This window comes from Gekko japonicus, unplaced genomic scaffold (genome assembly GCF_001447785.1).
Source record: "Gekko japonicus isolate JY-2015 unplaced genomic scaffold, Gekko_japonicus_V1.1 scaffold1435, whole genome shotgun sequence".
NCBI lineage: Eukaryota > Metazoa > Chordata > Lepidosauria > Squamata > Gekkonidae > Gekko > Gekko japonicus.
Window position 1 is genome coordinate 80,510 of NW_015174883.1, and position 15,433 is coordinate 95,942.

At 48.4% G+C, this 15,433-nt stretch overlaps 1 protein-coding gene across 1 annotated transcript in view; it reads right to left on the reverse strand.

Moving 5' to 3' along the window:
* The window catches only part of KCNQ4 (potassium channel, voltage gated KQT-like subfamily Q, member 4), a 174,651-nt gene that overhangs the window by 5,641 nt on the left and 153,577 nt on the right, over positions 1–15,433 (reverse strand). Inside the window, exons 9-10 of the mRNA XM_015424904.1 lie at positions 4,936–5,156; positions 3,661–3,763 (exon numbers count right to left, since the gene is read on the reverse strand). Coding sequence (XP_015280390.1) covers positions 3,661–3,763; positions 4,936–5,156 — 324 coding nt within the window. The remainder of the gene's footprint in view (positions 1–3,660; positions 3,764–4,935; positions 5,157–15,433) is intronic.

Consider the following 15,433-nt stretch of genomic DNA (forward strand, 5'->3'; position numbering starts at 1 on the left):
CTGTGCAGGTGGGCTGCCAGTAGGAAGATATCCCACAATTGGCATTCATCCCAAATTTCCAGGGCCAGTCAACACAATCCCCTTGACACCGTCCCTCCTTGATGGTTTAGGTAGCACAGAGCTGTGGTATTGTTGGTCAAGACTACTACTGTGTGATGGGCCATTAGGTGGTGGAAAAACCTGAGCACATACTGAATGGCTAACAGCTCAAAAAAGTTGATATGTTTGTGGGCCACATGAGTCTCCCACCTGGAGCCCACACAGATCGCTCTAAGGTGCACTTCCCATCCCCAGAGAGATGCACCTGTGGTGTCATAGAGGGGGCGGGAGGGTGAAATGGGGCTCCAGTGAAAAGGTTGTGCAGATTCTCCCACCAATCCAATGAGTTCAACATCTGAGCAGGGAGGATGAACCTCTGAGATTGGGGTTGAAGTTGTGGTTGAAACCTCTTGAGGAACCACATTGGAGTGGCCTCATACGCAGAGCCGGCTCGCCCACTAGGCGAACTAGGCCTTCGCCTAGAGCATGAGAGGAGAGGTAGGGGCGGCCGCTGGCAGCCTCTCTTCGCCCGCAGCCCGTCCCATGGGAGGCAGGCAGGCAGGTAGGGAGCCAATATGCGGGGCTGCCGCAGTGCCACCGGCCCAATCAGCGCCCCGAGCTGAATCTCTGGCGCTCCTGCCCGGCCTCGGGCGGGAAGGCACTTCTCCTCCTCCACAGGTAGCCGCGGGGGGGGGAGGCGGCAGGGGGAGGCGGCGGTGGGCCGCTGAGACTGCCCGCTGCGCTCGGAGGAGGGCGCCGTCAGGGAATGCCTGGGCCCAGCCGGCGCTAGGTCCCGCCCCTCCGTGGCGGGGAGGCAGCAGCGGCAGGGGGGGCCTGGCTCGGGGCAGCCTGAGACTGCCCTGCCCCGCCCGCCGCGCTTCCCTTCTCAAAATGGGATGTCTCTCATCATGGGCAAAGTCACCAAGTGCCCATATGAATATCAGCTTCCAGAATTCACATTCAGCCCTTCTGTGCTAAAGGAAGAAGTGAAGCGAGGTAACAGCCTGGCAATTCCTTATCTTCAGGAGTCTTTGTTTGTATGCTTGCAGCAGGACCAAAGTCATGGGCAAAGCGATGGCTGTCAAAGTGTCCATCTGGACAATATCAAATACCGAGTCTGTAACTGTAGGTGGGGGCTGTACAGTCGACAGGGCCATTGTGTTAGCCATTCGCTTAACAAATTCCCCATAAGCCTTAAGGTCCTCAGAGGGGGATATTGGGAGACCCTCCCCTACTCGTTGTGATGGAGAGTGTTCTACTGGGGGGGTCTGGATTCTCGTCCCCAGAGCGAGATGAAGAATTGGAGGAGACGGAATGATCCAAAGGCTCCGAGAATGACATCTGGAGAATCGGTGTCAAAGGCATCGGCTCCGATGGCTCTTTAAATCGTAATGGTGCCAATGGAGGCGGTTTATGAATACTACGTATCGGCTGCGATGGCTGAGGTTTGATGAACTCCGGTGTTGTGGGAGAGTCTCGATACCAAGAGAGTCGGGATGAGGTGGATTGACGATCCCACTCCATCAGTGCGTGAGGCGGGAGCCACGGTGTACTGCTAGAAAAGGGATTGGCCTCAAACATATACTGCCATTGGCGTTGATCCCAGGAAGGCGAAGGGGGGGTGGAATGCTCCCGTTGGTCGATCTCGATTGTCGGGTGTCACGATTGCTCTGGCAGACCAGGCAGGGCACAGAAAATCCAAAAACACAGGCTGAGGTCAGGGCACCAGATAAGGCAGAGAAACAAGAGCAGAGTCCAAAATATCAGGTCAATACACAGGCTAAGGTTACCGGAGATTTGCAGTCAGAGTTTCAAAAGCTGAAAGCCGTTGTCAAGAGTCAGGTTACACAGTCCAAAGTCAGGGAGCCAGAGAAATGACGTCACGCAGTCTGAAGTCAGGAGCCAAGGGAGTCAAGAGGAAAACCAGGAAACAGGAACGCAGGATCCGAGGTGCAGCGATTTGTCTATACGATTAGTTGCCAGCACGAGTTGGGGATTCGAGAGAGCCGCCTTAAAAGTCCGTTCCACTTATTAACCAATTACTGGCTACTCACAGAGTCCTGGCTCCAGTCAGTACTCTGGACTTAGAGGATGCCGACCTCGCATACGTGCCTCTTTACGCCGGGTTGACATGTCCCGTCGCCTTTGTTCTCTCAAACGATTCACAGGTGGTGGGGGGGAATAAGGAGGCGTGGTGCTTGTGCTTGGCTCTACAGGAGCGGCTCCAGGTGTAAACTCTCCTGGTAGCTGGTGCTCATCCTCTGCAGGACTTAGGTTTGGTACTTCCAGGGGTGCAGGGAGCTCGTTCTTGGACATTGAAGGTACAGAATCCCCGGGATCAGGGTCCACTGGGTCAGGCTGCACGGTGGGCATGACATCAGGTCGATGTGGGGAAGGATGCACAAAAGTGCTAGCTCCTCGATCCAAGTGAAGGCTCTCGACACTGGAGGATCGGGAGACTTGTGTTAAGTCCATATTATGCTCAGAGTCCATGAGCTGAATAGGACACAGCAAAGGTGAATGTGATGCACCTTGTAGCTGCTCACGGCCAGAAGAGTTAAGCAAAGCACACCCAATAGGAATAATGCCCGAAGCCTGGCATGGGGTCAATGGAGCCTTAGCGGGGGAGCCCTTCTTATGCTTCTTATGCTTGACAGGCCGGTTGTGCTTGCCCTCCCTACGTTTCTTAGTGGGAGTGTGGGCTTCGGACTGAGATGTTGGGACCAAGCGTTTCACCACCAGTCGATCGGAATGGGCCAGTGTCACAGACATTGCGGCCGTTGATCCTGATGCAGGAGTCGACATTGAGGTGTGCCCCGAAGTGTCCTGTGAGGATGCCATCAGTGAGAGTGCCAACTCCAGCAACGCAACACTAAGTCTGTCAGCCCTGTTCTTTCTTGTTTGCTTCGAGAATTTGGTACAATGGGCACAAGAGTCCACTCGGTGCGATTTCCCGAGGCACAGGAGGCAAAGGGAGTGTTCGTCAGGGGGAGCAATTTTGTTACCGCACTTCAAGCACCGTTTGAAGAAACCTCACCATTTGTCCATAGGCCAGGGGGCGGAAGCAGTCTGCCAAAGCAGAACAAACAACAAAAAGAGTCCAATTCACTAACTAACACTATTTTCTATTTCCCTAACTAGGAATCCGTTCAAGAGAAGAAAAGACCCGAAGGCCAGAGAGAAAAGTTACCGACTGAAGTGGAGAAGACCCTACCAGTGCGGCGGTCAGAAGAGAACTGGCGGGATTGTCGTGCCCCTCCCTTAGTCATGCGCAGTGGAGCCCGGCATGTGACTGGGGAAAGGGCGTAAAAATCCCTTTCGCTTTCTATGTTACCGATTGGGGTCAGCGCAGGTGCACTATATCCCCAGTAGTGTGATGCACAGAGACCACGAAGAGGATCCAAGGTCTCTTCACCCATGGAGCCATGACTCTACCACCTTTATAGGTTGAAGCTCAAATGGTGTCCTCAAAAGCCAGCTAACAAGCAGCTATTTCAGGATGAGGAGCCAAGACCACACTGGTAAGGCCACAAAATGGGGTGAATTCTTCTCAGTCAGGCAAAAATGGAGCCAAACGTGACAGCACTGGCTTCTTGGCAACCAGCCACCCCCTGGGCTCACCTAACAGCCCTGATCAGGGTCTTCACAGCAGGCATAATGTCCTCAAAGGTCAAGTCACACTGATAGCCCTTCTCCTCGCTGCTGTCCTCTGTGGGGCCATCAACTGTTGGCAGAAAGAGAAAAGGAAGAGAGTTTCTACCGCTCCTCTGTTTGTGGAGTTCTAGGCACACCTCTCTGTCCAGTCCCAACCTCAACTACTTGTGTCCTCCTATTTATTTTTCTCCCAAGGCCTCCAGAATTCCTTCCATCCCTTGTGCCACCCTCAGACTTGGTTTTCCCACTCTTTCTGACTCGGTTTATCGAGGGCTGAGCTACCTCCTCAAGAATGCTGGGTACTTCAAGACAGGTCCCATTATTATAAGTTGTGATGCTTGGCAGACAGAGACTGGGAGGAGGAGGAGGTGGTGTGCTTCATGCACAGCGTCTGAGCACCACATTTAGAAAAGAGGGCTCCAAATGGGTCAGGAGAGTGCACCAAGCTAGCCTTACAAGGGATTTCCCCACCAGAGTTTGTATCTTTCTACCAGCTCTTTGCCCTTTCTGTCACTTCGGGTTTTTAGGAAAAAATCAGAACTGCACAGGGCTGGAGAGAGAGTGCATATATGTTAAAGCATGCACTCCTCATCTGCATATGCCTCTACAGCACATGTGCATTTTCCTTGTGTGTTACAGTAAATACATATGTGTAAAGTGTTATCAAGTTGCAGCCAACTGATGGCAACCCCAGCAAGGGGCTTTCATGGCAAGTGAGAAGCGGAGGTGGTTTGCCATTGCCTTCCCCTGCAGAGTCTTCCTTGGTCTCCCTTCCAAGTACTGACCCTGCTTAGCTTCTGAGATCTGGAGATCAGGCTATACCATGCTGCCCCCACCCCTGTGCTAAATAATCACATCCATTCCCAATTAACCAAGCTTGTAGCTCTATTAACATTCTTTGTGACTTCTCAGGTGGGAAAGTTTCTCTGAAAATACATGCACAGCACATTTCTCTCTATGCTAACATACAACTCCAGCTCTGCTCTCCGAGGATGTGACCAACAGAACCCTAAGCCAAAGCCATTCTGAGGGTTGCAAATGGTTGAATAAACTACCCGTTTTCTACTTCTCTTCATTATGACCTGTTCAAAACACAACACACTTCCAATGCAAACTGCATAACCGATTGAGAATGGCACATTAAGAATGATCCCATCCCTCATTGCCTCTTAGAAGACCCCACCCCTGCACTGCTGCTGCCAAAAACTCTCAACCTCAGTTCCCTGGTTGACTCCAAATTACCCTCCACTGGGGTCCGGGGCTTCAGCCTCAGTGAGGCCCGGAACCTTGTCCTGTCATTGAAGCTCCAGCTCTTCTGTACCTTGGTGGGGCTCACAACCTCGTGGATGTTCTCAGTGCTGGGAGAGCGGTGGAGGGGTGGGGCCAGATGCTGCTGCTTCCCCCGGCTGCCCTGCCTCTGGGAATTGTTCAGGCGGATGCGGTCCTTGATGCCCATTTTATTGCTGCAAAGGGAGTGCAGGTAGGAGGGGAAATGGTGCGAGTTAATGGTGGCAGTAAGCTCTTACGTTGGGGAGAATGAATGTGGCCTCCCAAAGGGAGCGCTAGAGAGTCCACCTCATATTTATAGGAATCTGATCCATTACCAGTTTCAATGCAAGACTGAAGCTAGGTTGGTTATGGTTGCCCCAGCTGATTGTGAGTCTTACAACAACTCCAGTTATGCAGGTTGGTTAGTGAGAAAATCCTAGTGTTCCCCCCATCCTACAATAGCCTAATCCTAGAATGCTAAAATATTGTAACTTCGCAGGGTTCTGAAACCAGTATTTGAAGGGGCAGTTGACCTAGCCAAGACTCATCAATTACCTGATTGTGACATCTACTGAAAATAAAGGACTGTGGTCAGGGGTCATTTGGGGGGGGGACGCGGGGGGATGCCATCCCCCCGGGTGAGGTGCGGGAGAGCGGGGCCTGGAGCTCCCTGCTGGTGCCCGCTGGAGGTCGCTGCCGGCTGTGGGGAGGACACACTTCCGGTGATGTCAGGGGGTGTGGCATATGCTAATGAGTTATGCTAATGAGTCCCCCTAGCTCTTTTTCTACGAAATGACCCCTGACTGTGGTTATGCTTGCTTATCAGAAAGAGTTTGATCCAGAACCTCACAATCTGAAGCCTGGGCCTACCTCCAATTTAGGGAGCAAACTAAGCTATGGGTGGGGCTCACAGGATAGAATACATATCTAGTTTCATGGATCTAGCTTCAGGTGGGTAGCCATGTTAGTCTGTAGTAACAGAACAAAATTTGGGTCCAGTAGCACTAAGACCAACAAAATTTCCTAGGGTATAAGCTTTCATGAGTCAAAGTGGATTCAGATTTTTCCCACGCACCTAGAAATGTAGAATGCCAAGTAAAGGCAAGGCTAAAACCTTCCTCACTGCCATTTAGTTTTCCAGTAGAAAGCCACCCTGCCATTTAAGATCAGCATCAGTGGCCCTGTTCAATGTGCTACCACCTTCATAAAACAGGTTGTCAGAGACAGGGTCTTTTCTATGGTGGCAGCTTTACTGTAAAATGCCTGCCTTTTACATTTTGGCACCAGCTGATCCCCCCCCCCCACTTGCTCAGGCATTTTGCTTGGCTTCTTTCTTTTTGCATGTGTTCTCATTCTACAGTGGCTGCTGCTTTTAAAATTTTGGAATTTTTTCATTTTTATACACTGCAGAATTGCTTTTCAACTGATATTTTTTGATGCTTTTAATGAAGCTGTGAGCTGCCTTGAGCATTATGGAAAGAGCAGCTAACAATCTCGGCTACTGTCTAAAAATAATAAAAAACCAAGGTTCTAGCCCCTAAGACTGCTATGGTGTTTGGAAAAAGTGGGTAAAGCAGAGTCCAATCTCAGAAAGTAAAAGCCATGGGGATGGGACCCTGGTGAGAATTAACTTGCCCCTCCCCCTATGACAAACAGAGGAAATTATGCAAAACACATCACATGCACATTTGTATAAGCCCGTTCACGGGGAGGGCGGGGTATAAATTGAATTAATTAAAAAATAAAATAAAATATAACACAGATATGTTGCAGAATCCACTTGTTGCTGAGTTTGAGTAATCTATGTGCAGAATTTTGGTACATACATACATAAGCACACACACAACACCCGGACCATAATGAATCTGGGTCCACGTTTTCTGATAATGGATGAATGAGATACAAGTGGGGGGGGGGGGGGGACAAAATTAAGTCATGCCACAAACTCAGGTCAGAGTCAGGTCTCTGAGCAGTCCTGATATACTTACGTTAAAAGGCTGCAAACAAAAGACATCAAAACATAACATTAGAACAAGCAACTGACAGAGACACTGAAAAACAAGACACCGCTGGACCAAGGATGCCTGGAAAGGAGATGTTTGGATGCTCTGGAAGTTCTGAATGAGTCTGTGCATGGGGGTCAACTAAAATAAGAGAGCCTTACTTAGTTGTTCAATGTTCTGGCTTTGGAGCCAGGAACATCTCCCCTGGAAGGACACTGAGATGCCAACGCAAGCAAGGCCAGGGGTGGGAGGAAGGAGGCGCAAACCTTCACACTACCAGAGACAACCCTTCTGCCCATCAGAAGCTTTGCATGTCTTCTGAAGCCTCTTTGGGAAAGCTGTCAAGGTGGCAGATTCTGGTAAGGGTGGAATGGTGAACATCTTAGAATGCTGAATATGGTTTGGGTTACACCACTAGGGGCCAGAAGGACCGACAAAGCCTTAAACTGTGCAGGACCTCTACCGCCTGCAGTGCTGTAACTCATTATTTCACTTATTTGCAGCCTGCAAATTGATTGTATGAGACAGTCTCCGGCTGGCATTTAGCCCCAACAGCACCATGATGGTACTGATTAGATTGTTACATTTTGTTCAATGTAAAAAAGAAGCAGATGGAAAAGAATTTAAAACCGGATGTGGAGGAAGAAGAATAGGAGGAGGAGTCCTACTCACAGGACTCAACAAGCCAAATTTCCTCGTCGTCAGAATCATCTGAATTGGAGAAAGGAGAGGCCGCTCCCAAATTGCAGAAAACGAAGAAATCTAAGAAGAAAAGACTCTAAGACTAAAGCATGAGTGCTAAGGGCAGTAACTGTGCCAAGCTAATAATTTTATATTTGTATAATCAAACTAATCTCTGTATAACCTGTATTAATAGGTTAAAAAGATCTATTCTTTTAGCTTTTCAGATTGTGATTTGTATTAGTCTTTACCCTATCCCCATATCCAGTAGGAGATTTAGAAAAGAGTGGTAGTTTTCCTTCCCCTATCCAGTAGACTTTATGTATCTAGATCTCCCTGACCCATTTCCCATAGTAATAGTGATAGGGCATTAGTATTCCTTTCCACATCCCATATTTGTAGTGTGTAGTGTGTAGAAAATGCAAAATAAAAAAAATTCCCCTTCGGGGGGCCAAAAAAAAAAAAGATTGTTACATTTTGCAGGAAATTTGGCAGTTTTATTCCTAGAAGGAACAGATCCACTGCCTCAAAGTATTTAGCAGATTTCATCATTCACATTCCCTGCAAATAGTGAGGGTCTCCTCTGGTTGCTCATAAAATGCTTGGGAAACTGAGAGACCAGATACCTCACTTGTAACAGGGCCAAGCCATGTGACACATTTTCCAGGCAATGGATTACTCAGTAGAGCTCACTGCTGGGTCCCAGCATCGGATCCAAGAGCAAGGTTACTTGCTCAGGAAACATTCTGCTGTTGCCAGTCTGTCTGTGCTGAGTCATCTATCAAAGAATCCCAGCATGTTGCAGTGGATTCCAAAGGGGTGGGACACTCAAGGGTGCAGAAGGCCAGTTGAGGCTCATTCCATGAGCCAAGGATGTGCTCTAGAACACCTCTTTGCGCTCTCCTGCAAGGGGCAACAGATAGTGCAAGGCTTGGAACTGCAGTGTGGGGGGAGGAGGGGCTCCTGCCCCCCCCCCCATGCTGTGCTCGGAATACTCCATATGCTGCTCCAAAGATACATCAGTAAGTCCTTACTGGGCTGTTTCAACTATAAAAAGCAGTGTGGGTGGGGGCAGGAGCCCACCTTCCTCCAACACTGCAGTTCCAAGCTGAAAAGGGCTCCCTCAGCTCTTTAAAAGTAAATTCCCTGCAGCTGCTGTGCGGCTGCAGGGAAGGTGAGCTGGACTGGAGGAACCTAGACTGAGCTTGCCAACTAGCATAACAGATAGTTTGCTCCTGAGGTTCCCAAGAGCATAGGGTGAAAAACGAGTGATCCACTGCATTTTCCCCCCATAAGGATCGAAGTCTGAAGGAACCACTTGCTGTGAGCGATCCAGAGCTGTAAGACATATGAATCAGACCCAACTGAAGGACCTGCTTCCAGATGTTTGGAGGCCAGCCTGGGGTGGCCTACACAAGAGGAGCATCTCAGCACTTTGCCAGCTTAGTAGGCAGCCATTTCGGCATATGACCTGCACACAGACAAATGTAAGAGCACAGGATCTGCCTTCCAGGAAATGTTAGCTTTCGTTATTTTTGCAAAGAACAAGGTAAGTTTCTAGCTCTCAGGTGGTCGAGCTCTCTGGGTAAGGATTCTGCAGCTTCTGTACAACATCAAAACCATTAGTAATAGCAAATCTAAGAGAATATTTGACACTGCTCAGACAGGTTCAGCAAGTGAATAGAAATCTGCTGCCAGAAGCTCTGAGATGCAATAATGTTGTATGGGACCTCTTGGGCAAAGCTGGGTTGTGGAGATGCAGTGTTTCAGATCTGCCATCTACTGTAACCTAATAGGCCAAATGGCAGGGCTGGTGGCTTTCAAGTGGTGCAGAATGCTACCTATGCATGCCCTTAGAATGATGTTACAGTTCTTGGTGCCAGAACACAAACACAGCTTACAGGGTCCAGAGTATGGATGGGCATGAACCAGGAAAACTGAGGTTCATGGTGGTTCGTAGTTCGTGGGGTCTCACAAACCACAGTTCACAACCCTCTACGAACGTTTCCATTTAACGAACCAGTTTGGGTTCGCAGCAACGGCTGTTGCAAGTGAACTCAGAAGGCATTTAAATGCCTTCTGAGCTCACTCATGTTGCCGCCATGAGCCCTCTTACAAACCGAACAAACCACCGCAAAAAAACAGTGCGATTTGTGGGCAGTTTGCAAACATCGCGATTGCATGAATCATGGTTCACGAATGCACAAACCAGCATGGTTCATCACAAAATTCAGTTCATGGACATCCCTAGTCCAGAGATTACTATGGCCCCTCAGAACATGTCAGGTCTTGCTAGTCCACTCATCATTCCATGAATCAAAAAGGAATTTCAGAATCTTGGACAGGATGGGGGAAACTCACACAAGTAGTCCAGGCCTGTCATACTTTTCCAAACGCGATACAGTCAAAAAGCAATGGCATGCAGGGATCTCCCATGCAGCCTGCTGTACCCCAGCAGCAACTCCCCTTGCGGATCCAGTGATTTTTTCCCCCTGCACAAATCCATGAGAGAGAACTTGTGACGGTGGTATGACAATGAATCAGAGGGCCATCCACTCTCCCAAACAGCTTCTGCAAAGAGCAGCCTGCATGCGGTTGGTTTAGAAAATGGAGATCTGGGTTTGCAGATCCACTTAGATCCACTGTCTCTATATATGGCTCTATATGTGGCTCAAGAAGCTGCAGTGGTTGGGCCTCTGCTGCCGATACACTTCTGTGTGCAATTCCATGCAGTACACTTTTTGCACACCAAATATAGGCCCCATCCCCAACAAATGATTATCATTTATTTTGCAAGTCAGGAAAGCGAGTCGGGGGGGGGGGAGCATGGATCACTTTGACTTTTGTATGAAACCGCTTTGCAAAGGAACAATGGTTTCCGAAGTCACTACAGCTGGCTTAGGGTTCACTCATCAGCCACGACAGATCTCCTTGCCAAGAAACCGCCAATAACCTTCCAAGTCCTTGGCAGTGTTTGCAAACCATGACCGTAGTGCAGGTTCTGGGCCAAAGGGTTTGCAGACTTGTTTCTTGGGTTGCCCTGCTGGGATGGGTCTTCAAGTTCCTTGCCTAACCCTGCTCCTCCACCCTGCCCTCATGCATCTCAGCTGCTGCAAATAACTTCAGGACCAGTCCTTGCATAATGTTTCCTTCATGCCAGTGTCTGCATGTGCAAACTGGGTTTGCCTGAGCATCAGAAACTTTTAATTCCACAGATGCAGCGCTGGAGAAACCCAGGGCTGGGGCCATGAAATTGTCCTTGCGTGGGATTCTTTTGAGGTCTTTCACATCAGAAGGGTCTTACAGGGCAGCAAAAACCTCCCCAGGTGTTGGAGGTGTGCTGAGTTATTCTGCAGGCGTGGATGTGGAAGGCAAATCAGAAAAAAAAAAAATCCCAACCACGACGACAAGAACAAGTTAGAATTTCCAGACCCATGGAAAGTGGTGACATCTCTCTGCTAACAGGACCACTTTCCCAGGGGAATCACAACGTTACTACTGGCTCTAAGAGTTATTCCAGAACCAGGTTGTCACTTAATGCCCACGACCAGAAAGATCTCCAGCATAGCTTTATGAGAGTCAGGATGTGTTGACACTTGAGAAAATCAAACCGTGCTCCTGTTTAAATTTGAATGCTCCAATTTCGAGCTCCTTTAGAAAAAGTAAAGGAAAACCCCAAGCAGGTACCCAAAAACAGTTTGGATTCTGATTTTATTTACTGTTGGAAAAACAGTATAACACCGTTTGAGTCAAACAGTTGCATTTATCCCGCACTGTTCCCACTGATTGCAGCGGGGCTTGTGCACAGGGGATTTTCTACTGGATTTTGGCCTCTCAGTCTCTTGTAGTGATCAATTTTTATTAAAGTCCTCGCTTTTAAAGTCCTGGGTCAGCTGTCTCTTGGGGGAAGCACCAAACACTGTAGAAGGGAAGAGTAAGACTGAAGTTTCAGGTCAGAAAAGGATTTGGGGGTGGGAGGGGACAGAATCTCTGCCAACTGAGGCTTGGCCCCAGAGCTGTCACCTGCCTACGGAACGTTAGAGATGAAGCAGGGGAAGATCCTGCAAACTCTTCCTCCATCACAGCCATCTTCTCCTCTGTGATTTGGTGAGATTTCCTGCCCTGGGTGGAAGATCCCTTCTTCCACCCATGGGGCAGAGAGATGCATGTTGCTTTCTGTGCATCCCGCATGAAGATCTTTGCAGGGTCAACATGGAACTAGAGCCAGTCAAATGAATGGAGTATTGTCACTGTGCCAAGGAAGTCAAGTGATCAGCTACTTTTTTAATGCCTCGTGGATGCACCCAAGACCAATGGGAGAAGTGAGACCCCACAGTTCCCTTTCCCCAGAGAAACTGGGGGCACACAGTGCTCCCCCTTTAACAGCTGCCCCCCCAAGCTCAGGGTCTCAACTGAGGCATCAGGGGTTTCAGCCTCTTGCTCAGGGTCTCCAGGGGAAGGCGTAAAATAGGTAGAGGACAGACTGTTATCTGGCTTGCCTCAAGGACAGCTTTTCCTATTCACCTTTCCTTGCTCCTTTCAGCAGATACCACCCCTAAGCTACCAAGCTCTGCCCCACCATTTAGTAAGCCTTTTGCCCACTTCCACCTCATCCCACTGAGCTCCTCCCATCAAACCCCACAGGCTTGGGAGTGGGGGCAACCCTCCTCAAGAGTCTTCCAGGAAAAAGTTTTTGAAGCACACATCATTTTCTCTGTTTGTTTCTCTTTTATCAAGAAGTACATTAAATACTTGATCATATTTATTTTAAAGGTTTGTCGGAGGTGGGAAGTGCCATCAAGTTGCTGCTGACATATGGCAACTTCCATAGAGTTTTCAAGGCATGAGACAAACAGAGGTGGTTTGCCATGGCCTGCCTCTGCCTAGCAACCCTGGACTTCCTTGGTGGTCTCCCATCCAAGTACTAGCCAGGGCCGACCCTGCTTAGCTTCCAAAATCTGATGAGATAGGGATAGCCTAGTCCATCCAAGTCAGGGCAAAGACCTGTTGACCATGCAAAAAAAAAATAATCTTTTAAAAATAATACTTGACCTACTTGGTGGTGTTGTTTGTTTGTTTTTACAATCGATTCAGACCTACATGAACTCAATAACTGGTGGTGGGATTGAGGTGTGTTTGTGTGTAGAGGAGTAAAGTAGTCTGAGAAAGAAAGAGACAGAAATATTTCAAACCAAAAAAAAACCAACGAGTTTGAGAAACACCGCTTGAAGTCTTCCATACCTATGGTTCCAATATGGGTCACCATGTTGCTAGACAAATGAACTTAATAACTCTCCCCCATAAAGCTCTACTGGAGACAAACCCATCTGGTTACTAGAGAACAAACACATCTCCCCACCAAGAAGGACATTGCTGCAAGATCAGTGCGGGGTCCCATGCATGTGTCCGCCGCGCATTTGGGTAGCATGCCCCCCAGGCTTTTGAAGGGGAAAAAAAAGTAGGACAACAATACAGCTAGGATAAATTGATTCAGTCCCAAAACATCTCCTAGGTAGCAGATCCAAAGCCTTCGGTACCTCTGTTTCCAGCCGGTGTGAATCCGAAAGAAATTCCGCTTACTACTAAAGATCTGGCTACAGAGATGGAAACAAACAAACAAACAAACAGAAACAGAAGGGGGAGATAGGAAGAAAAAACAAGGTAAAAGTTAGTAAGGGGCAAGGAGGTGGAAATGTTCAAAGGATGGTCTGGGTAGAAGAAAGCCATGCCGAGGCTGGCCGCAATGGATGTGTGTGGATACCACCATGTGCAGAAGAACCGGAAACTTACAAGAAACACCACCAAATCTGTAACTTCAATCCTGATTCTAAGAAACACAAACTAACAGGGGCTAATTTTCTAATCCCCATGGTAGATCAAGAACGAGCCGGACAAACACACATTTTAAAAGGCCAAGCATGTTTCCAAGGTGGACTTGTGTATCATGACTAGTAACAAGGTCAAGTTTCTCTCTCCGTATGGTCAAGGAGCACTTACAAACACTTTCCCAGAATCTCTGCAAGGAAACAGTTATGCAGGGGTACTTCCAGAATAACTGAGGGGCCTGCAACCACACCCTACCGAACAGCACAGTGCCCGCTATTCAGCTCTACACTCAAACAGACAATGAGCAAGTCCAGGCAGATCTGGAGTGCTACCAATAAACGTGGTATAGTGCCCAGTGTGGTATAGTGTTTATAAGAGTATTGGACCAGTATCTAGGAGACCTGGGTTCAAATCCCCACTCATGCCTTGGAAACTCACTGGGTGACCTTGGGTGGGCCAGTCACACTCACTCAGTCTAACCTACCTGACAGGGTTGTTGTGAAGATAAAACGGAGGACAGGAGAACAATGTTAGCTGCTCTGGGTCTCCATTGGGGAGAAAGGTGGGGTATAAATTGAATAAATAAATACAATTAAAAATTGAATTAATAACATAAATATAGTTATGGCCCTGGACGGCAACCAGGGAAAAGGAAGGGGGTAGACCAAGACCCTACCACCATCCCTGAAAGGGCCTGATAACAATGTTCTTCATATGCCAGCAGGGAGGAGCAGTTAGAGCATCAGGCTAGGATCCTGGAATCCCAGGTTTGAATCTTCCCTCTGCCATGGGAGCTTACTGGATCCAGGGAGCTAACTCGGCCCAGTCACATACACTTGGCCTAACCTACCTCACAGGGTTGTCATAAGGATAAGGCAGAGGAGAAGAGAATGCTGCAAGCTACTCTGGGTCTCCACTGGGGAGAACGGAAGGATATAAATACGTAAATAAAAGTTATTTATGGACCTCCCTTGTTTTGTCTGTGGGGCTGGTGCTCACAGTAGGAGTTAGCTTCCTTTCGAGGACGGGGCCTGACTCCAGGGCCACCAGCTGCCCACCATTTGGGCTGACCAGGTAAACATTTCATTCAAAGCCATCGTGGAATGCTGTGATGGGAATTTCAAGAAAAGAAGATGCCACTTGGAGAAAATGGATCTACGTAGGTTTAGTGCTCCAGCACAATTGAGGTTTTTTCTAGGATGGGTGGAGGAGAGTTAGGCTGCCTTTGCTGCAGTTGCATATGTGCACCTGTTGCTCCTCCCATCTCCTCTAGCGCATGGAGCTTGTCAAACTTGGAAACTGTCATTTAGTCCCTGTGCGTTCTGGGGGAGGAGGTAGGAATGTCAGAAAGTACAGCAAAGAAGGCGCAGTACTGCCTTGTGATCCTACTGTGACCTGATGACTGAATGCAATTTCACTTCATGGAGTCACATCTCTTGCTGATGAGGCATTACAAGCCACCTTGGGACATTCTGTGTTCTTCTCACCCAGCATTATGATGCTTACCTGGTTTGCTTTAAAAACCATAAGCTTCCTCAAGTATTTTTTCAAAATGGAGAGAGTGGGATGGGGGGAAAAACAAAACTCAGATAAATGTTTCACTTTTGCAAACAGAACTTTCCATTAACCTCTGCAAAGTGGTGCTGGTCTGATCCTAGCCACTGCAAATGGACTGTTTTCCAACAAGAGGGACCTGCAGAAACCTATCTCAGAAGCAGCAGCAGGACCTGACCTTTTGCTCCATTAAGCCAAGATAAATCCCATCCTCATGTTTTACCCTCCTTTGGAAGAGGTTCCAAGGACCAAGACCACTGCTTTTTGGGAGGGTCCTTTCACATTCAATATTCCACATAATAATAATTGAAAATAAATCCCCAAAATAACCCTCCACTCCCAAATGTTCAGAACGGCTGTGATGTGTTTCTGGTATTGGAAAACCTGAAGTACTACCATAGCTACAA